This window comes from Pseudorca crassidens, chromosome 5, assembly GCF_039906515.1.
Source record: "Pseudorca crassidens isolate mPseCra1 chromosome 5, mPseCra1.hap1, whole genome shotgun sequence".
Taxonomy (NCBI): Eukaryota; Metazoa; Chordata; class Mammalia; order Artiodactyla; family Delphinidae; genus Pseudorca; species Pseudorca crassidens.
The window spans coordinates 16,898,697-16,922,181 of NC_090300.1; the positions used below are offsets into that span (position 1 = coordinate 16,898,697).

Below are 23,485 nucleotides of genomic sequence, written 5' to 3' on the forward strand. Positions count from 1 at the left end.
GGATTTATCCTGTATGGGACTCTCTATGCTTCCTGGACTTGATTTACCATTTCCTTTCCCATATTAGGGAAGTTTTCAACTATAATCTTTTCAAATATTCTCAGTCCCTTTGTTTTTCTCTTCTGCTTCTGGGACCCCTATAATTCGAATGTTGGTATGTTTAATGTTGTCCCAGGGGTCTCTGAGACTGTCCTCAATTCTTTACATTCTTTTTTCTTTATTCTGCTCTGCAGTAGTTATTTCCACTATTGTATCTTCCAGGTTACTTTCCGTTCTTCCGTTGATCCCTTCGAGAGAATTTTAAATTTCATTTATTGTGTTGTTCATCACTGTTTGTTTCCTCTTTAGTTCTTCTAGGTCCTTGTTAAACATTTCTTGTATTTTCTCCATTCTATTTCCAAGTTTTTGGATCATCTTTACTATCATTATTCTGAATTCTTTTTCTAGTAGACTGCCTATTTCCTCCTCATTTTTTAGGTCTGGTGAGGTTTTATCTTGCTCCTTCATCTGCTGCGTGTTTCTCTGTCTTCTCATTTTGCTTAACTTACTGTTAAGCGTCTCCTGTTTTGGGTCTCCTTTCCGCAGGCTGCAGCTTCATAGTTTCCATTGTTTTTGGTGTCTGTTCCGAATGGCTAAGGTTGGTTCAGTGGGTTGTGTAGGCTTCCTGGTGGAGGGGACTAGTCTCAGTGTTCTGGTGGATGAGGCTGGATCTTGTCTTTCTGGTGGGCAGGTCCACGTCTGCTGGTGTGTTTTGAGGTGTCTGTGGCCTTATTATGATTTTAGGCAGCCTCTGTGCTAATGGATGGGGTTGTGTTCCTGTCTTGCTAGTTGTTTGGCATAAGGTGTCCTACACTGTAGCTACCTGGTCATTTAGCGGAGCTGGGTCTTGGCGTTGAGATGGAGATCTCTGGGAGATTTTCTCTGTTTGATATTATGTGGAGCTGGGAGGTCTCTTGTGGACCAGTGTCCTGAACTTGGCTCTCCCACCTTAGTGGCACCATCCTGACACCTGGCTGGAGCACCAAGAGCCTGTCCTCCACATGGCTCACAATAAAAGGGAGAAAATAAAGAAAGAAAGAGAGAAGATAAAATAAAATAAAGTAAAATAAAGTTATTAAAATAAAAGATAATTATTAAGAAAAAATATTTTTTAAGTAATAAAAAAAATGGAGAGGCAGAACCCTAGGACAAATGGTAAAAGCAAAGCTATACAGACAAAATCACACACAGAAGCATATGCATACACACTCACAAAAAGAGAAAAAGGGGAAAAAATCATAAATGTTGCTCTCAAAGTCCACCTCCTCAATTTGGGATGATTCGTTGTCTATTCATGTATTCCACAGATGCAGGGTACATCAAGTTGATTGTGGAGATTTAATCTGCTGCTCTGGAGGCTGCTGGGAGAAATTTCCCTTTCTCTTTTTTCTTCGTACAGCTCCCAGGGTTCAGCTTTGGATTTGGACTCACTCTGCGTATAGGTCGCCGGAGGGCGTCTGTTCTTCGCTCAGACAGGACGGGGTTAAAGGAGCAGCTGATTCGGTGGCTCTGGCTCACTCAGGCTGGGGCGGAGGGAGGGTTACGGATGCGGGGCGAGCCTGTGGTGGCAGAGGCCGGCATGACCTTGCACCAGCCTGAGGCATGCCGTTCATTCTCCTGGGGAAGTTGTCCCTGGATCTTGGGACCCTGGCAGTGGTGGGCTGCACAGGCTCCCAAGAGAGGAGGTGTGAACAGTGACCTGTGCTTGCTCACAGGCTTCTTGGTGGCGGCAGCAGCAGCAGCCTTAGCTTCTCATGCCCATCTCTGGGGTCCACACTGATCGCCGCGGCTCGCGCCCATCTCTGGAGCTCCTTTAAGTGGCGCTCTTAATCCCCTCTCCTCGCGCACCAGGAAACAAAGAGGCAAGAAAAAGTCTCTTGTCTCTTCGGCAGCTCCAGACATTTTCCTGGACTCCCTCCCGGCTAGCTGTGGTGCACTAACCCCTTCAGGCTGTGTTCACGCCGCCAACACCAGTCCTCTCCCTGCGATCCGACCAAAGCTGGAGCCTCAGCTCCCAGCCCCGCCCGCCCTGGCGGGTGAGCAGACCAGCCTGTCGAGCTGGTGAGTGCCGGTCGGCACCGATCCTCTGTGTGGGAATCTCTTCGCTTTGTCCTCCACACCCCTGTTGGTTTGCTCTCCTCCGTGGCTCCGGAGCTCCCCGCCTCCGCCACCCGCAGTCTCTGCCCGCGAAAGCCCTTCCTAGTGTGTGGAAAGCTTTCCTTCACAGCTCCCTCCCACTGGTGCAGGTCCCGTCCCTATCCTTTTGTCTCTGTTTATTCTTTTTTCATTTGCCCTACCCAGGTATGTGGGGAGTTTCTTGCCTTTTAGGAGGTCTGAGGTCTTCTGTCAGTGTTCAGTAGGTGTTCTGTAGGAGTTGTTCCAGGTGTAGATGTATTTCTGATGTATTTGTGGGGAAGAAGGTGATCTCCGCGTCTTACTCTTCCGCCATCTTGAAGCTCCTCCCCTGTCACACTATTTCTTGAGGGCAGCATTATTATATCCATTTTTCAAATGAAGAGACTGAGGTTTAAGTAGCTGCAGGAATTTGCCTCCGGACATACACCTGAGCACAGCTGAGCTGGGATATGACCCTAGTCCACCCAGCTTCATGGTGTAGCATCATGAAACAGCACCTCGGACCCGATCATGCCATTCCTACAGCTCCCACGTCCACCATCCCCTGCCCAACTGAACAGTGCAAGGAAAAGGAATCTTCTTTCATTTCTGAAGTTAGAAAATGCTGAAGAAGAAAAATGATTTTTTTTTTTGCTTGATCATAGTAGAGAGATAAATTTGAAAAAAACAAGAAAAACTTCCATCATCGCCAAAGGGTCACAACTTGTCAAACTATGGAGTGAAGAAGTCTGCTCCCCTTCACAAAGCTCTCATGACAACTGCATTTGTCTGTGTGTTACTCTACACATAGTAAAGGATTTTGATTTCAATACATCAAGTTCACACTTTCACCTAAGAAAATGAAATGTTTTTACATACTCAACGATTTTTAAAAAAACCCTTTATGAGTTGTTCATACGTGGTGTGTTCAATGAATTTTCTTCCAAAAGTAAAAATAAAACAGCCTCTTTGAAAGATCTAATCACTTTCCTGCTACCAACTACCATCTATAGGGAGTCAGCTCCCGAATCTGTGTCATCTTCAGATCCACGTGGTCAAGCCACCAAGTGGCAATCTCCTCTGGGCTCTTCCCAGACATCCTGAGCTTAAGGCATCAGCATTACATCCTACTCTCCATCCCACACCTCAGTCCAATTACCCTCAAGACAGCCAAGTCACTCCTCCAGTAACCTAAGCCAGATGCCAGTGGACCTCTCATCCCACACCCAGTCTCTAAGACTTGCTGGTTGTGCTCTTGAACAAACTCCCCTCTGCATCTCCTCTTCTCAACTTTCATCACCACTGCCCTCCTCAGCTGTTTTCTATTATTTTAACAGCCTCCTAACTGGTTTCCCTGCCTCCACATCCGTCCTCACCCATCCACCATTTACAGGAATGCCCAAGTGATCTTTCTAATACACACATCCAGTCTTGGCCCTGCCTTTGTTAAAGCCCCTCAGGGCCTTCAGTGCATCAAGTCCAAGCTCTCCAAACTTTAGTGAAAGGCTCATAAAAGCACATGGTCAGCTCCCCCTCTCCTGCCTAGTCTCTTTTATCCCTTTCCCAACTCACTTGCCCATCCCTCCATGCTGGGTTACTTAGAGTTCTCTAACGTTCTCATGCTGCTGTGCCTTGGTGTGTACCAGTCATTTTGCTTGGAGAGTCATTTCTTTTCTCTGCTTGTGAATCCCTACCCACTCTTTGAGATTCAGGTCCAGAGTGAGACACTTTTCTTATGAGACCTCCTCAATGCTTAACTTTAGGCAGAGGCAAGTCTTTCCACCGTAGCCCTTGGAACACAACTCATTATAGCACTTAGTAATATGCATTTTGATGATTTATTTACTGGTCTGTGTCTCTCAGCTAATTATAAGCTCTTCTGGTGCAGGGCCCCTTTCTTTTTCATCTTTGTGCCTCTAGCACCTAGCACAGTATTTGGTGTACCCGGGGCACTCGCTAAATGCTTGTTGAAAAAACGAATAAATGAAAGAATGAAACTTATCATGTCAAAATAAAAGTTCATACTGATCTGAAATTTTCAAAATTAACTAATCAATAAATTTGAGTTGAGCACATGTGATATATAAAGCATGACGTTGCCTTAGACACAAAGAAGTGCTGAATGTGGCCTCTGGTTTCAGAAACTTGTAATCTGGGAACCAGATAAATATAAAAATAGGTGCTAATTATAGAGAGAATTTATTTTAATGAACTGATAAAAAGGAACTTCTCAAGGCAATGTAGAATAAGCTGCATGAATGAAATGGAGATGGGTTACAGGAGCTTGGAATTTAAAGAAGTCTTTATGGTCTGGGAAAGGGGTTCTATGGAGTATGATTCAATCAGTTAGACTTCACGTTACAAGTACCAAAAAGAATTAGCCTAGGGCTTCCCTGGTGGCGCAGTGGTTGAGAGTCCGCCTGCCGATGCAGGGGACACGGGTTTGTGCCCCGGTCTGGGAAGATCCCACATGCTGCGGAGTGGCTGGTCCCGTAAGCCATGGCCACTGAGCCTGGGCGTCCGGAGCCTGTGCTCCACAACGGGAGAGGCCACAGCAGTGAGAGGCCCACGTAACGCAAAAAAAAAAAAAAAAAAAAAAGAATTAGCCTATAGCGGTTTAAACAGCAAAGGGAAGCTATTTTTTAAAATTAATTAATTAATTAATTTTTGGCTGTGTCATGTCTTAGTTGCGGCATGCAGGCTCAGTAGTTGCGGCACACAGGCTTAGTTGCCCCAAGGCATGTGGGATCTTAGTTCCCTGACCAGGGATCAAACTGGCATCCCCTGTATTGCAAGACAGATTCTTAACCACTGGACCACCAGGGAAGTCCAAAGAGAAGCTATTGGCTGAAATTCCCAGGACAGGCTGGCTTCAGACAAGACTCTATCTAGAGTGTAAAGAACATCACTCAATTTCTCTCTTTTTCCCCAGTAGCTCCACATTCTTCTCTTGCAGGATCCGTTTCCACCTCACAACCCTACCCTTTCTTTCCCAGAAGGCTCCAGCAAATATATATTTACATCTCATTATACCCAATTAGTTACATACCTTCCTTGAATCAATCACTGTTGCCACAAAATTAAGACATCCTGATTGATTTAAGCCAATGAGTGGCTCTCCAAAGTGTGGGAAAGGTCAACGGCACCAGTCACATGGCCTATACTATGAGAGGGTGGTTGCCTAAGTATACGCAGGATACTCAGTAAGGCCAGCAAGTCACCTGGGGGTGAAGTAGTGTGGCTCAGGAAGCATTGCTGACTTGCTTCTCATGTCTTTTTCCCTCCCTAAGCCACAATGTCAAAAAAATTTCTCACAACAGGGGGCCTCCCCACATTATCTTTTCCTAAATAATGGCAGAAGAACGAGCTCTGAATTAAAGATCAAGAACTCTTGACTTCTGTCTTGGCTCTGTCAAGGCACTGAATCTTTCTGGTTCTCAGTTTTTTTACTATGAAATGTGGATAATGACACCTGTCCTCCCAGTGTCATCAGGAAAGTCAAGTGAAATGGGAGTTTGAAATTAACAGATGCAAACTAGCATATGTGAGATGGATAAACAACAAGGTCCTACTGTATATCACAGGGAACTATATTCAATATCCTGTGATAAACTATAATGGAAAAGAATATGAAAAAAATGTATATATGTATAACTGAGTCACTTTGCTGTACAGCAGAAATTAACACAACATTATAAATCAACTATACTTCAAAAAAATAAATTAAAAAAAAAGCCAGGTGAAATGATCAGTTTGAAAGTCCTTTCAAAAGCATCAAAATATACTAAGGAGGACTATTGGTAATTCACCCTCAGTGCTCACGTCTACATATTCCTCATCTTGAGAGATTAAGACGATTATGCCAATGCACCCCTCAGTTTCTCTGTTCCCTCCACTCCAGGCCATCTGGCCATCTCTCAGTTCCTCATTACTCCATATCAACCCTGATGCTTTATACTTGAGTAATGGGAAACCTCACCCCAAAGGGCTTTGACGGCAGGACACCCTACTCCCTCCTAATGAGGAGTCCACAGGTAGGTGGGCTCCAGGTACGGGGTATCAGGACTGTCCTGCCATATCTCTTGGCTCTGAACTCCCCAAGGGCTGCTCTCATCCACAGTCTCCTGCAAGACAACTGCAGTGGTTCCAGGAATCTTCATGTGTGTCTCTTTTTCTAAGGCTAGGAAACCTTTCCAAGAAAATTTCTTATGTCTTATTGGTTAGAACTGATCACAAGCCCACCCCTAAACCAATGTCTGGCAGAGGGGGATGGGATTCATATGACTGGTGGAGATTCCTCAGGATTCACTTTTTGAGCTAAGGATAGAGCTATTTTCTACATGGCCGAATGGTGGAAAATGGTCTGAAAATGATCAGGGTCTGACAGCTGAAAGAATGAGGAGAGGGAGGAGATTGGCTACTGGGTGGGAGACAACCAGAGTCTATATAGCAGATGCTCTCAGTGACCTGCTTTTATCCCCAGGCCCTATGACCTGAGTGCACAGCACTGACTTCTGACCACTAGCACTTGTGTTTCTTTGCTTGAAAACTTCTTCTGGTCTTTCCCACCCATGCAATAAGCCAAAAATACTAGGGGATTACTATTTCCATGCTGGGAACAGCCCTCAATGACTGTTGAGGGTATATACACTCCCACATGTATAAAAGCTCCAGTTCCCTCATCCCGAGGGTGGGATCACTCTGTGGTGTTTGCTCTGCACTGGTCTCCAGAATGTCGTAGCCCAGTTACATTCCAGCTACCCATGTCCAGTAGCTGGCTGGACAACACACCCTCCCAGGCTGCCCTCCTCTTCCTGCCTCACCTCTCCACTCCACCGTGGTGCTTCCTACACCTTCTTTGACTTCCTATCTCAGAGTTGGCTTCTTGGGAAGTCCAAATGAAGATACCATATGCCAAATTCCTTCCTGAATTCAGAGACTCTGTACACAGCGTTCCCATCTGCTCAGAATGTGTTTCCTCTCCCTGCTCATGCTCACGCTCCCTTCCAGTTACAGTGGAAATATCACTTCCCTCTGGAAGCCTTGTTTGAGCCCTTGTCCACCTGAGGCCATCCTCTCATTGTTTGCTCTCCTCTTCTGTATTTCTCCTTAAGAATGGTTGTGATTTAATTAGTTGTTTGTTTAATTATTTTTTTTTACATCTTTATCCCCAACTAGATTGTGAGCTGCTTGAGGGCAAAGACAATGCTTCTGGCCTCCCACTCTATCGTTGGCTCCTGGCACACTGCCTGGCACAAAGTAGAGGGTCAAGGACTGGCTGGATATGGGAAGATGAACCTTATGAAAGATGTAAGTTTGAGAGTCATTCACAGAGAAAAAATTATGAAAGCTTTAGATAAAAGATATTTTATTTACATGACTCTTAATGGATCTACATTTATTTCTTGGGACAGAATATAACTTTTATACATAGAAGGGATGCCCATTGTCTAAGGGAGAATCTTAGAATGGTTCCTTTATATCTATAAAACTGCCATTTTAGTCACCTTTTAATTTTATTTATACATTGCTGAATTCCATCTCAAATCCACTATTCTTTCGTTCATTCATTCATTCAATGCCTACTTATAGGACACTGTACCTGGCAAGACTCTAGAACTATCTGCTCTCGACTCTTTCCAAAAGCCATGAGAGAGACATACAATAACCATCATATAATATGTGAGGAAGAACATCCCAGGTTTTCTGTCTGCCTCCCCTCAGCTCTACTTCCGCAGTAGGCTTTTGGCTTTTACTGAAAGAGCAAGAAACAATCTTATGAAATCAATCACTATATTTGCTGGAAAAGGGTACCTGAGGGCTTGTCTATTTTGTCAGTGCTCACATGGGAGGAATTTCCTTTAGTGACAAGTGGCATGAGGCAGGGTGAAAATAGCAAACAAACATGCATGCTTGCCATCTCTCTGCCAGGCAGACTCTTTCTTACTAATCCCTAAACAAGACCCTTACCTCTGCATGGGATTAATTCAGGTTTTGTGAGGTTTATATAATTTGGAATCCTTCTTCGTGAAAAAAGTACAAAACTACAAATAAAAACGTGACACAGAGCTTTGGAAGGGTCCAGACAAGTGAGGGGCTCTGAATTTTAAGCTGCACTGGTTTCCTAGTAAATCAGCATCTGACCATGATTAAGACTGGCTGGTCCTCCCGCCCCTTAGCCCTGCATGGTTACTCTGACCTCTATGCTTTTTGTTGTTTTTTTCCCTGAAAGACTTCCCTCCTCCTTCTCCTTCAATCCCCGGACCATATTTTTTCAAAGTTTGGCCCCACAATGCTTTCTCTGATTCTCCCCAGCAGAAAGCTCTCCCTTCCCTGCAGGCCCACAACCCTATGTACAGAGCCCAGGATATGCTGTCTCATGGTGGCTTAGAGGGCATCATGAATGGCTCTATCTGAGGGGCATATACTGTGCCTTCTCCAATTAGTCTTGGGCACAGGGACTATTTCTTCATTTAGATTTCTCCTCAGCACCTACTCAAGTTCTGGGTACAGCAGTAAGGGAAGGGAAAAAGGAAAGGTGTAATAAAGGCAAGATGATGGGGTGTGGAGTGAGGCTCACCTGGTTGTAACTCTGCCCTCATTAGTGCAGGACCTCAGGCAAGTCGCTTACCTCTCTAAGTCTTCATTTCTCACTGACAAATGGATATAATAATGATGTTTATTTCCCATGATTGTTGTGAGGATTAAGTAAAGCATTTATTCATTCACCAAATACCTATTTAGCCCTCTCTTGGGCTATTTTTGGCACCAGAGGCTTGGAATACACATGACTCAGGGATACTCCCTGTGTGGCTGTTCCCATAGTCGAGTTGGGAGATGGAAGGTTATGATGTATCAGGATAAGGCTATAGCAGACACTCAACCGGAGCGAAGCAGGTGTTCCATAAATAGTTGTTAAATAAATGACTGACAGAATGAATGAATTCAGAAAGCAAAAATGATTAACTTTGCAAGATAAGTAACACAATATATTTGCAGCATCATCCAGATGTAAGTATAATGTTGAATATAATGGACATGGCAGTGCATGGAACATCACGAAATGCTGCATGTTTAAAGAAAATAAAATCAACAGCAGAAAGAAAGCAAGGGTTGAATGAGAGGAGAGAGGACAAAAGGAGGGAGAAAGGCCCTCAGAAGGCAAAAAGGGAGGAAGGACACCATGGACTCACCTGGCCAAGTGTGCACTCCATGCCACCCAAGAAGTCAGCCTCCTTCAGCTCATCGTGGTTGCTGCTGATGTCGTGGACCTCAAACCGCAGGCGCTGCACCTCCTCAAAATAAAAGTCCACGGTAAACAGTTTTGAATACACTGGGTTGATGCAGGTGCGAATCACCTCTGTTCTGTCAACCTGCAGAAGACAGAAAGAGAAAACCCATCAGGGATCAGGGCTTCGTATCATTATCCTTCATGAGGATTCATCTTACGGTGCTCTGTCTCCTTCCAAACTGTCAATGCCCTCCACCAAGTCAACAGGGTGAGCAGTTTGGATGTCTTCAAGGATGCATCTTCAGAGAATAAGCCACGTTTCAAGGAGGCAAATCATAGAATAATCTGAGCTTTGTATTTAAGGGTTTAGAGCACCTTGTATTGTTAAGTAACAGGGCAACAAGATGGATTGATTATTAGGGGCTGCCTGGAGCCTCAGGATAAGAAAGAGTCTGAGGGCACGTTTGGGTTCAGGAGAAAAGAAATCTGTATTCAATTCCTGAAGTCTGAGGGGCACAGTCAGGGCAAATGACCATGTAGAAGCCCCATTTTAGCCAACACTACTCTAGTATGAGTGTCATAGTTCATGAATCCCAGCATATTGAAGGGGAAAGGCATGAGAAGGGATATGAAGATAACTGCCTGTGGTCTCAAGTGTGCCTTTTGTTGGGTTTACACATGTTGACTCAGTCATTTCAGTCCCCCGGGCCTCAGTTTCCTCATCAACCAGTGAGGGTTAGAGGATGAAAAGTCCCTTTGTGCTCTAATGTTCCAGGAGCGAAGATTTCCCAGGCCTTCTGTGGTAGTAACTCTCCATTTCTCTCTCACTTTCTGCCACACTCTGTGCCCCTGGAGGCTGACTTTTATGGACTGACTTTCCTGGGCTCCCTTGACCTCTGGGCTCTGGGTGGAGGCAGCCAGAGGGGAGACTTGGCAGGAGATCAGAAGGACATGGGCAGTGTCTCCGCCCCTCTACACACACAAGTCTGCTAGGGACTCCCATCCAAGAGGGAGCTGCCGCCAGGATCTGGTGACACAGTCCTGACCCTCAGACAGAGGGGTGGTAATGGCTTTCTGCTGCTGCCTCGCCATCCTTTGTCAGCTCCCTTACGCCTGCCCAGGCACATGCAAAGAGTCCTTGTGTGAAGAGTTTAGCTCTTTGAGTGAAACTCTGGGTATGCCATCTGCTTTCTGCTCGTACTCCCACCACTAAAGTTCTTCTCTTCCACGTCTGTCCCAAGTAAGAATACTCAACACCATTTATATTCTGTGAAGCCTTAGAGGACCAAGTTACAGATAACCCAAGATCCTACAGTATCTCTCAATGGGAGATATCCATCACTCATATTTTATAGGTCAATTGGAGCCTACATGAACTGTCAACTTTCAAATAGATACATCATTTTGTGAATGAAAAATATTGCCTGCCATATCAGTAAACAAAGGATGCTGCAGCCACCAAGCCATCACATTATAGTCACCCTGATGGTGAGCTCTGAGGGAACTCAGGATGGAGACAAATGGGCTGCCGGCTGTCAAGCCCTCAGCCACTGCAGCCACCCCGATGGGGCACCCTGAGGGGACTCAGAATGGAGAGAAGCAGGATACTGGCCCCAGGTAGCTGAGGTGCATATCAAAGGAATGATTTCAGTGAGCCCAGACTCTTGCATCTTCCCATACATAGAAAAGCACTAAATTTCATTAACTTGAGATATATGGTTTTCTTTAATTAAGAATAATCTTTTGATGTTCCACTACCTGGTCTTTGTTGCAAAAACTCCTATATATCCTGGCTCCCCACCTTGCTTCTTGGGAGCAGTCTCTCAGGGTTATTTGAGATGCTGTCTCCCAGGCTTGAAGTGCTCAGAATGTCCTCTGAATAAAACATAATTCTCAACTTTTAGGCTGTGCAATTTTTTTCAGTCGACAGTTTATTGGATACTTACCAAGAGTCATTCATTAGCACAAACTGTGAAAAACATCTCCCCACTTTCATTAGAGTACAAGGAAAATTTCTCAGTAAAATGAGGGAAACCATTTTTGACCATATCATGTGTGTACATGTTATCCAGCAAAGAAAATTGGATACACTCTTGAGTTCAGGGCTTGGTCCATGTCCCTGTCCCTTCCTAAGCAGGGCCCTGTGTGAGAGAGGGTTACCCTGTAAGGAACACCATCTGCTATTCCTGGCGGGATGAATGATCCAGGTTGTGAGGAGGAGAATATGGTCCTTTTATGTCCCTGTGCAAGAGACAGAAAAACCAAACCCCAACCCACTGCTGATTAGCAGTTGACAACAAGCTACTGTACAGACCAATGGTTATTTGACTGTTCCAGTGAAGACTCAGCTTCTATTTGAGCTGAGTTTTATATCCTTTAAAATGTTCATTCTGGTGGGGAAGGATTGCATATGTTATTGGTTAACTGTGTGGGTACAAGGATTTACTGTATTGGCATAGTTTTTTTTCAGTTTATTAAGAGATTATGCTTTTGAGTAATAGTAAAAATCAGAGGTCACAAACTGGTAGTCTGAAGTTCATACTGACCTAGAGGTGTTTTATTCATCCTACTTAAATGTAGTTTTCTCTTAATTTGCCAACAGAAAAGAGATGCTATTTCTATTGCCCTCCCTTTGGAAAAATATCAGATTATCTGGCAACCTGGGGCTACATTCATACATGGCAACCATTGGGGGCTGCCCCATTCAGATGGGCATTCATTCTCCATTCTCCAAGCTCTTCACCCTCAATGAATTCCCCCGCCTGACTTCTAGAGGCATTTTTGCAACACTTGGTCCAAATTCATAGCATCATGAGCCATATGATAAGAGATTTAATTATATTCATGTGGTGCCTTTTGGTAGAAGATTTTGAAATAATCCCCAAGAAGTAACTTATAGGTGGATTCTCAAGAAACAGAAAAGGTTCTTTCCTCAGGTCTAGAAGAACAGAGTCCTAGCCAGGTTTAGATGATAAGAGACAGAAGATGGAAACTCTAGTCTTTGTTTCTCTGCTTTAACCACCCCAAAGGGCGCAAATGGCTGATGTGCATCAATCCTGCTGACTTTCTTCTCACTTCTTGATTTTCAAATGCTCATCCCACATAGACATCACACCACAACTCAGGTGGACCATCCAAGGCAACACTGAATGACTTTGTTTTGTGAGGGAGAGGATTGGCTTGGAAAGAAGTTAAGTAACAAACATTTGCATTACCAAGATAGATAATTCCAAGGATAATCTCAGGGCCATTGAGACCCTTGAGTATGGATGCTCAGGACTAGGAGGAGAATGGTGATGGGGAAATGCTCGTAACACTCGCAGATGTTTCAAAACGTTCTGCATTCCCAGTCAGTATGGGAGATGCCTTCTTTTCTGGAGACTGAAGACAGGTTTAACCTGAGCAATAGTGCCTAGGACGGCTGGTGTTTCTCACTGAAAGGTGTCAAGGTCAAGGCAGTTGTTTCCAAAGAACCAGCCATTGACTGGTGCTGCTGGTTGCATCAGAATCATGGGGCAACAGTAATATTCCACTGTATATATGTACCACATCTTCTTTATCCATTCATCTGTTGATGGACATTTAGGTTGCTTCCATGACTTGGCTACTGTAAATAGTGCTGCTATGAAGATTGGGGTGCATGTGTTTTTTAAATTATGGTTTTCTCTGGGTATATGTCCAGTAGTGGGATTGCTGGCTCACAGCCATAAAAAGGAATGAAATTGGGTCATTTGTAGAGACGTGGATGGACCTAGAGAGTGTCATACAGAGTGAAGTAAGTCAGAAAGAGAAAAGCAAATATCGTATAATAACGCATATATGTGGAATCTAGAAAATGGTATAGGTGATCTTATTTGCAAAGCAGAAATAGAGACACAGATGTAGACAGCAAATGTATGGATACCAAGGCGGAAAGGGGTGGGGTGTGAAGAACTGGGAGACTAGGATTGACACATGTACATTATTTCTTTCTTTCTTTATTTGTGTAGCCATTTAAAATTTTTTTTTCTTTTGCATTTTTTAAAAACATGTTTATTGGAGTATAATTGCTTTACAATGGTGTGTTAGTTGCTGCTTTATAGCAAAGTGAATCAGTTATACATATACATATGTTCCCATATCTCTTCCCTCTTGCATGTCCCTCCCTCCCACCCTCCCTATTCCATCCCTCTAGGTGGTCACAAAGCACCAAGCTGATCTCCCTGTGCTATGCGGCTGCTTCTCACTAGCTATCTATTTTACATTTGGTTGTGTATATAAGTCCATGCCACTCTCTCACTTCGTCCCAGCTTACCCTCCCCTCTCCCCATGTCCTCAAGCCCATTCTCTATGTCTGCGTCTTTATTCCTGTCCTGCCCCTAGGTTCTTCAGAACCTTTTTTTTTTGAAAATTCTATATATATATATGTGTTAGCATACGGTATTTGTTTTTCTCTTTCTGACTGACTTCACTCTGTATGACACACTGTAGGTCCATCCACCTCACTACAAATAACTCAATTTCATTTCTTTTTATGGCTCAGTAATATTCCATTGACACATATACATTATTGATACTATGTATAAAATAGACAACTGATGGGAACATACTGCATAGCACAGGGAACTCTATTTAATGCACTGTGGTAACCTAAATGGGAGGGAAGTCTAAAAGGGAGGGGATTATCTGTATGTGTATGGCTGATTCATTTTGTTGTGCAGTGGAGGCTAACACAACATTGTAAAGCAACCATACTCCAATAAAAATTAATAATAATAAAAAAGAATCAACGGGGCAGCTTTCCTTAACACTGAGATTCCTGATCCCTATACTCCAGGTTCTGATTCAATAGGAGTAAGGGAATCCCCAAAATCTGTATTTTTAAAGGTGTTCTAGGCAATTCGAATATGGGAATATCAGAGTAAAGGAACTGAAGAGATGGAGGGTCTAGCTCTTGCTCTTGTGTGAGGTTTTTTTTTGTTAAGGTTTTAAAAAATCTTGCTTTCTTTCTGTTACCCAGTCTGCAAAACTGTCAACACTTCTCTCCTCTGCAGTTGTAATGATTGATACGCCAGTGTTGCTTATGGTTTGCAGAACATACTCACACACATTTTTTTATTTGGTTCTTATAGCAATCATGTGATGCAGCTTTATACTATTTTATATATGAGTAAAATCAAGGTCAGATGTCAGTACAAAGTACTGGATGACAGAGTGGGCAGTGAGCTCAGGCTTTTTGACCTCAAAGTCTGGACTATTTTTCTTTCTTTTTTTTTTTACATTCCCAGGAACACATTTTTATTTATTTATTTTAACATCTTTATTGGGGTATAATTGCTTTACAATGGTGTGTTAGTTTCTGCTTTATAACAAAGTGAATCAGTTATACATATACATATGTTCCCATATGTCTTCCCTCTTGCATCTCCCTGCCTCCCACCCTCCCTATCCCACCCCTCCAGGCGGTCACAAAGCACCGAGCCGATATCCCTGTGCCATGCGGCTGCTTCTCACTAGCTATCTACCTTACGTTTGTTAGTGTATATATGTCCATGACTCTCTCTCACCCTGTCACAGCTCACCCTTCCCCCTCCCCATATCCTCATGGACTATTTTTCTTAATTCACGTTTCTTCATGAGCATCCCTAGACAGAAAGAAAAAAATTTAGCTGGGTTATGATATGATGATAGAATCAATCATTGAATATTGCTTTGGATGAGATGCTCTTTTAAAGAATTTCATCTAAAACATTCTTCAGTAGAACAGTAAAGTTTATAATAGTTAATGCTTATGGAAGGCCTGGTGTGTCACAGGCACTCACTTTTAAAAATGCATTATTGAAGTATAATTTACATAAAATAAACCACATCTATTTAAAGTGCACCATTCAGTAAGTTTTGGTATGTGTATAGACTTGTGAAACCATCCCCACAATCAAGTAAAGGCACCCATTACACCCTACGGTTTCTTTATGCCCCCTTGTAATTCTTCCTCTCACCCCTTCCTGCCCTTGTTCCCAAGCAACTACCAGCCTGTTCTCTGTCACCGTAATCAGTTTGTATCCTCTATAATGACATATAATTAATTGTACACACTATGTAGTCTTTCTGTCTTTATTCTTTCATTCAGTGTAATTATTTTGAGATTTATTCATTGTTTGTGTATTAACAGTTCATCTTTTTTATTTCTGAGTAATATTTCATTGATGGACTGTTTCCAGTTTGGCTGTTACACATAAAGCTTCCATGAATATTCATGTACAAGCAATTGTATGGACATATATTTCTTCTCTCCAGGAGTGAAATAGGTATATGTTTAACTTTTAAAATTCTAATAGGTGTGTAGTGGTATCTCATTGTGGTTTTAATTTGTGTTTTCCTAATAACTAATGATGTGGAGCATCTTTTCACGTGCTTATTTGCCATCTGTCTTCTTTGGTGAAGTGTATGGTCAAATCTTCTGACAGGCACTCTCTTTTCATCCTTATGACAACACTGTGAGGTAGGTACTATTATTACTCCCTTTACTGGGAGGTAGAGAGACCCTATAACTTTCCCAATATCATACAGCTTGCAAGAGGTAGGATTTTTCATCTTTATGCTATATAGTCATGCAAATTTGAAGCTTTTTCACCTAAATCCTCTTGCTCAAAGTAATGCACAAACCAGACAACAGGCATAAGATATGGAACTGTTGGGGAAAGTCAGTGAATGAGGCTGTAGTTGTGTCTCTGGAGATCTGGTTTGTCCACTGGGCATACTGGAGATACAATGGGGGCCTTGAACACTGCCCATGGAGATTGAACTGTGTAGGGGACAAGGTCACTGTGTCATCAAAAAGAGTTCAAGACTATGCACAGAATGGCCATCTGTTCCCAGAGGCTCCCAAGGGCTGGGACTGACATAGGCAAAGGAGGTGAGGTGATTGGGAGGTGAGTGTTAAACAATGTGATGGAGAAGTGGGGAGAAGGTAAAGTCAGGAGCCAAAACTGATGTCAGTCACTGAATGGTCTAAGGTTTCCTAGAGAAGTACAGGCCCCATCCCGAGGATAACAGGGCTGGAAAAGAGTGACATCATGTGTCAGAGAGAGACGTGAAGGCCCCCAGGGCAGGCGTATAATTAGATATTATTTCAAACTGATATTCTTTAAATATTTGCTCAATATTTATTTAGTGAGGGTGAGGAGAAACTAATTTTCTCTGAATAAATAATGGATAACGTTATGATAAAAAATAAAGGATTGATTACAGACAATTTTTCAAACCATGTAACTTCCAAAGGGACATATTAAACCACATAAAATTTACATAATAAGTCACTGAGTCACCAGAATTAGCATTATTCAATTTCAGCTGCTTGTGGCTGCTGATTTCAAGTGCCTGGCTATGTGGTTGGCAGGATTGCCCTACAGCTGCAACAAACAAGTCGCTGGCCTTAAAATCACTCAACAGGGGGAGAGAGGTTGGTGCTAGTGAAATATGGCTTTTATTTTCATTGTAAGTGGATTCTCTACTTGAATAGGACAAACACTGTAACATTTTGCTGGTTATGTAAAAAGAAGTCACCTGTGGGAACCTGAGATTCCTGATGCCATTTTTGTGCTATGTCTTCATGCTTGCATCATTTCTGGCTGCCTGACTGGTGTGCCTCACAGTCGATTCCTGCTCACCAGGTCCTAAGAGTGAAACTATGCCTGAGTATTCAGCAACCTTTGCTTCTCCTTCTCTTATTATAACATCCTGGGCTGAAGCTGATCTCTCACCTGGACACATGTGATCCTCAATGGGGGCAATACTCACTTTCCCAGGGGACATGTGGAAATGTGTAGGGGCGTCTGGGTTGTCACAACGATGGGGTGACATCCCTTGATGCTAAATACCCTACAATGTGGAGGTTAGTCCTAATCAACACAGAACTGAACACTCTTCAAAGCTAGTGGTGTCTCCTATTTGTCTAATCCACATTCAATCCCAGCTAAACAAATAGAGAAACTTCTCCAAGGGTCTTTGGGTCTTAGACCATGCTAGTGGACTTACTAGCCAAGATATGAATAAAGAGTGGGATCCTTAAGAGAGAAGCTCCAGAAGACATCCCTACTTGAAGCAATCATAATAGTTGTATTATGAATAACACACTTCACAGAAGTCACCTCCTTCGGAATTTTTACCCTTGCCTAGTAAATTATTTAAATTTCTCCTGGAAAGGGGTGAGAGGAAAAATGATGTACCTTTATCATTCACCTTCTTACGTTCCTGTAGAAGGTATTTTACATGTTATTTTCAGTCCTTATCTTCATTAACTTTAAAACAAACTTTCTTTCACAATGTAACATTTTAAAAATTGGGATGCATGTTATAATCAATGACATGCCATTGTTTAACTGAAAGTATATTTTTGTTAACTGGTGATACATAAAATAGTACTTCAGTTTACCAATGACTTATCATTTTACCAATAAGTCTATTAAATATATCATCCTTATTTTGTAAATGATAAAATAAAACTGCATCAGAAAAGCAGTGGCAAAAGAAAGGATCAAACTCAGTCTCTCCAATTTCAAAATATATGCTCTTTCTACTTTATGATTTATTATGGGTTGAATTATGTCCCTCAAAGTTCATATGTTGAGTATATAAGAATGTGATATTATTTGGAGATACAGCTGTTACAGAAGTTAGAAGTAAGGATGAAGTCATACTAGAGTGAGGTGGATCCCTGATCTGATATGACCAGTGTCCTATGAATAGGGGATATTGGACACAGACATGCACACAGGGAGTTGCCATTTGACATGAAGGAAGAGATTGGAGTGATGCACTTACAACCCATGAGACACCAAAGATGACCAGAAAACCAACAGAAGCCAGAAGAAAGGTGTGGAACAGATTCTCCCTAGTGCCCTCAGAAGGAGCAAAACCTGGCAACACCTTGATCTTGGACTTCTAGCCTCCAGAACTGTGACACAATAAATTTCTGTCATCTAAGCCACCAGTCTGTGGTAGTTTCTTACGGCAGTCCTAGTAAACTACACATCATTCTACCTCTCTCAAGAAGCATCCAGTTTCACCTCTGAAAAGGCACTCCTCACCCACCCCATGGCAAAATCTTCAAATGCTCTATAGATTAAATTGAACGAGTGATCCAGGGTTACAAAAGTCAATCCATTGACCACCCCCAAACACCCCTGCCTTATCTTTCTGCTATGCACTTCACTTGGCTGTCAAGGAACAGGGCCTCTTGTGCGAGCTGGGCTCTGTTTATGGAGCCCTGGGGATTAACCTACTGGAGGACCTGGAGTGAGACAGTCCTTTAACCACTGGACTCAGCCCTGGCTTGTGCTGTTCAGAGTAAACAGCAGAGCCATATCACCTCGCCCAAGAGTGGGGCTCAGAAGCGAATGAAATGAGCATCACCTAGAGGTACCTTCAGAGTTCTCAAGGGCCACAGGGATGGGTCCTGGGTCTTCTTCTTCCTTTGTTGCCCTCCTCAGCCCCTGTTGGCAGGGGTCTCAAGTATGAACCTCTGCATCCTCCTTAGGTGTTCCTCTTCCCCAACATGAGTGTCTATGTGTGGCTTAATTCCCATGGTCCAAAATTCCTATGCTGAAACCTAAGCCCCAGTGTGATGGTATTAGGAGGTGGGGCTTTGGGAAGGTGATTAAGTCATGAGGGTGGAGTGCTTACGAATGGGATTAGTGCCCTTATAAAAGAGACCCCAGAGAGCCCTCTTGCCCCTTCTGCCATGTGAGGACACAGCAAGAAGACGGCTAAGTGTTTATTAACCAGAAAGCAGGCTCTCACCAGACACTGAATCTGCCAATGCCCTGATCTTGGACTTCCAGCCTCTGGAACTGTGAGGAATACATTTCTTCTGTTTATAAACCACCCAGTCTATAGTATTTTGTTATAGCAGCCTTAACAGACTAAGATTTTTAAACTACGTGGTTTAGAAATCTTAACGAATGCACAGTTCAGTTTGAGGACCAGTAATATTATATTACCAGCTGCTATGGCTCAGCCCCAAGGTGCATGGCGACCAGAAGGACCATGTGATCTACTCTGAGCACCCCCACCTCCTGGTCAGACTGTGTGTTGGAAAGTTTCTTCTTCCTTGGGAGCTGCCATTTTGACTGCTGCTCATCTTGTTACAGGATAGGAAGACTAAAGGAAATAACGAAGTTGTGAGCTGATTTACTAGATGGATTATCCAACTGAGCACTCCATTAACTGCCACATTCTCAAAATGTGAAATGAGAGTTAGTGAACGTGGTGATTAGTCTACTTTGCATCTGCAGATCTTTCTGTTCTGCTCTGTTCCCCAGGAGACTGGTTGCATGAATTGCTTTATTAGGGTTTCTTTGCCAACTTGCCTCTTCAGCCAATAGGAGGCATCAGTAGGAGATCAGAAAGTGGGAAGAAAGAGAGCTCAGTGTGTTTTGCTTGCCCCCTTCCTGCCCCATGCTGCAGTTTTAGGCAGTGACTATGTCCCCTCACCCCCACAGTCCTCTCCTAGTAACCCTTCCTGCAAGCCTCCAGCTCTCACTGGATTCCAGTAACACTGCCATTTCCACCTGCCCATCAAGTCCAGTGGTACCTTCCCACTGTTGCTACTCCCAGAGCATCTCATCATCCCTTGCTGATCCCTTGAATTTTGCCCACACAACTCTACCTGTGTCATTAACATTTCTTCTGGAAGAGACTTCAGAATCCCAAGGGCAGGCAAAATTGTGTCCAGTCTGGTGGCTCATGATGAATGAATTATATGGTCTTTTAAGAGTCTGAAAACTGGTTACCATATTCATGTGGTAACTTCCTCTTAGCCTCAACATCTATTCATCAACTGTGTTCAGTAATAGATCATAAGGAACATTTACTGAACACTTAAAATGCCCCAGGCATTATTCTAACCACTTCACATGTACTGTGCCACTCAATCATCCCAGTAAACCATCCCATTATCACTATTTTATACATGAGAAAACATAGGGTCAAAGGGGTTAATGTGCCCAAGGTCACTCAGCTGTAGTGATGGGGCCACTTGGGATTCCCATTAAAGCTCTTGCCTGAGACATGACCATCTCTCTTGAAGAGGACACATCTCTTCAGGTACCTTCTGCATATAATGGTTTCAAGCAGAGCCCTTCTCAACACTCAAGACTCCAAATGTTCTTTGACAGGAAAACAATCTTTAATGTCTTCAGCTGGGTGACACACCCTGAAAAGGCTTTTTGATGTGACTGTGAGGGTTCAGCATGCCTCTTTCTGTCTTCACACCTTCTTTCCCCCCTTCTTTATATTTTTGTCTTCAAGTTTCTTCCAGTTAGCTCGTTCCCTTTTGGGATAGATCAGGAGAAATATGGATGCTCTAAGCAGAGAGGACATAAGAAGAGTCTAAAACATAAATGGTGTTTTCAATCCTAAATCAACTTCCTTCTACCAGACTCCAGCTGTAACCTGGCACATGAACATCAAATGATCAGAAACTGCCTGAAAAAACTCATGCCTATCTGCTGAAGGAAGTCAGAGCCTGCCAACGTGGGGGTGGGAAGGGACTGCATGACAGGTCACTCTGAGTTATAGCTCCTGTCAGATCCTCCTCATGAGGGAGCTTGGAGGCTAATCCCACACAACTGTAAAGCAGTTTGCACTTCACTCAGATGCTGGTTATTAACAGGATGGTCCCACCACCTCCTCTCTCTGTCATAGCTGTAGAGTGCTCGGGAAAGGTCGTCCAAGACTTGAGAGCCTTGACAATTTCACTCCCTCTCGTGAGAGCACTGGAATCACAACTAACTGCTGAATAATCATCGACAGGAAGACACTGGAACTCACCAAAAAAGACACCACACATTCAAAGACAAAGGAGAAGCTGCAATGAGACAGTAGGATGGGCACAAACACAATAAAATCAAATCCCATAAAGCCTGGGTGAGTGACTCACAAACTGGAGAACACTTATACCACAGAAGACCACCCACTGGAGTGAAGGTTCTGAGCCCCACGTCAGTCTTCCCAACCAGGGGGTCTGGCAACAGGAGGATGAATTCCTAAAGAATCAGATTTTGCAGGCTATCAGGATTTGATTGCAGGAATTTGACAGGACTGGGGGAAACAGAGACTCCACTCTTGGAGGGCACACACAAAGCAGTGTGTGCATAGGACTCAGGGGGAAGGAGCAGTAACCCCATAGGAGACTGAACCAGACCTACCAGCTAGTGTTGGAGGGTGTCCCACAAAGGCAAGGGTGGCCGTGGCTCATGGCAGGGGCAAGGACACTGGCAGCAGAAGTTCTGGGAAGTACTCCTTGGCATGAGCCCTCCGGAAGTCCACCATTAGCCCCACCAAAGAGCCTGTAACCTCCAGTGTTGGGTTGCCTCAGGCCAAACAACCAACAGGGAGGGAACACAGCCCCACCCATCAGCAGACAAGCAGATTAAAGTTTAATTGGGCTCTGCCCACCAGAGGAACACCAGGCTCTACCCACCACCAGTCCCTCCCATCAGGAAGCTTGCACAAGCCTCTTAGATAGCCTCATCCACCAGAGGACAGAAAACAGAAGCAAGAAGAACTCCAATCCTGCAGCCTGTGGAACAAAAACCACATTCACAGAAAGATAGACAAAATGAAAAGGCAGAGGATTATGTATCAGATGAAGGAACAGGATAAAACCCCAGAAAAACAATTAAATGAAGTGGAGATAGGCAATCATTCAGAAAAATAATTTGGAATAATGAGAGTGAAGATGATCCAGAACCATGGAAAAAGAATGGAGGCAAAGATCAAGAAGATGCAATAAATGTTTAACAAAGACATAGAAGAATTAAAGAACAAACACCTAGACGAATTAAAGAACAAACAAACAGAGATGAATACAATAATGGAAATGAAAAATACACTAGAAGGAATCAATACCAGAAAACTGAGGCAGAAGAATGCATAAGTGACCTGGAAGACAGAATGGTGGAATTCACTGCCACAGAACAGAATAAAGAGAAAAGAATGAAAAGAAATGAAGACAGCCTAAGAGACCTCTGGGACAACATTAAACACACCACATTCGCATTATAGGGCTTCCAGAGGAGAAGAGAGAGAGAAAGGACCCCAGAAAATATTTGAAGAGATTATAGTTGGAAACTTCCTTAATATGGGAAAGGAAATAGCCACCCAAGTCTAGGAAGCACAGAGAGTTCCAGGCAGGATAAACCCAAGGAGAAACATGCCAAGACATGGAATAATCAAATTGAAAAAAATTAAAGACAAAGAAAATTTATTAAAAGCAACAAGGGTATAATGACAAATAACATACAAGAGAATTCCCATAAGGTTAACAGCTGATTTCTTAGCAGAAACTCTACAAGCCAGAAGGGAGTGGCACAATATATCTAAAGTGATGAAAGGGAAGAACCTACAACCAAGATTACTCTACCCAGCAAGGATCTCATTCAGACTCGACTGAGAAGTCAAAAGCTTTACAGACAAGCAAAAGCTAAGAGAATTCAGCACCATCAAAGCAGCTCTACAACAAATGCTAAAGGCACTTCACTAAGTGGGAAATACAAGATGACCTATAAAAACAAACCCAAAACAATTAAGAAAATGGTAGGGCTTCCCTGGTGGTGCAGTGGTTGAGAGTCTGCCTGCCAATGCAGGGGACACGGGTTCGTGCCCCGGTCCAGGAAGATCCCACATGCCATGGAGCAGCTGGGCCCATGAGCCATGGCCACTGAGCCTGCGCATCTGGAGCCTGTGCTCCGCAACGGGAGAGGCTACAACAGTGAGAGGCCCGTGTACCGCAAAAAACAAAAAAAAAAAAGAAAGAAGATAGTAATAGGAACATACATATCAATAATTACCTTAAACGTGAATGGATTAAATGCTCCAACCAAAAGACACAGGCTCGCTGAATGGATACAGAAACAAGAAGAATATACATGCTGTCTACAAGAGACCCACTTCAGACCTACGGACACATACAGACTGAGAGTGCTGGAATGGAAAAAGATATTTCATGCAAATGGAAATCAAAGCTGGAGCAGCAATACACATATAAGATAAAATAGACTTTAAAATAAAGAATGTTACAAGAGAAAAGACACTACATAATGATCAAGGGATCAATCC

General features: G+C 43.3%; 1 protein-coding gene across 2 annotated transcripts in view; it reads right to left on the bottom strand.

Annotated features, from left to right (window-relative positions):
- Positions 1 to 23,485, bottom strand: part of CPNE4 (copine 4) — a 581,373-nt gene that overhangs the window by 192,429 nt on the left and 365,459 nt on the right. For both annotated transcript variants that reach the window (XM_067737446.1, XM_067737447.1), the window contains exon 3: positions 9,348 to 9,527. In XM_067737446.1, coding sequence (XP_067593547.1) covers positions 9,348 to 9,527 — 180 coding nt within the window. The remainder of the gene's footprint in view (positions 1 to 9,347; positions 9,528 to 23,485) is intronic.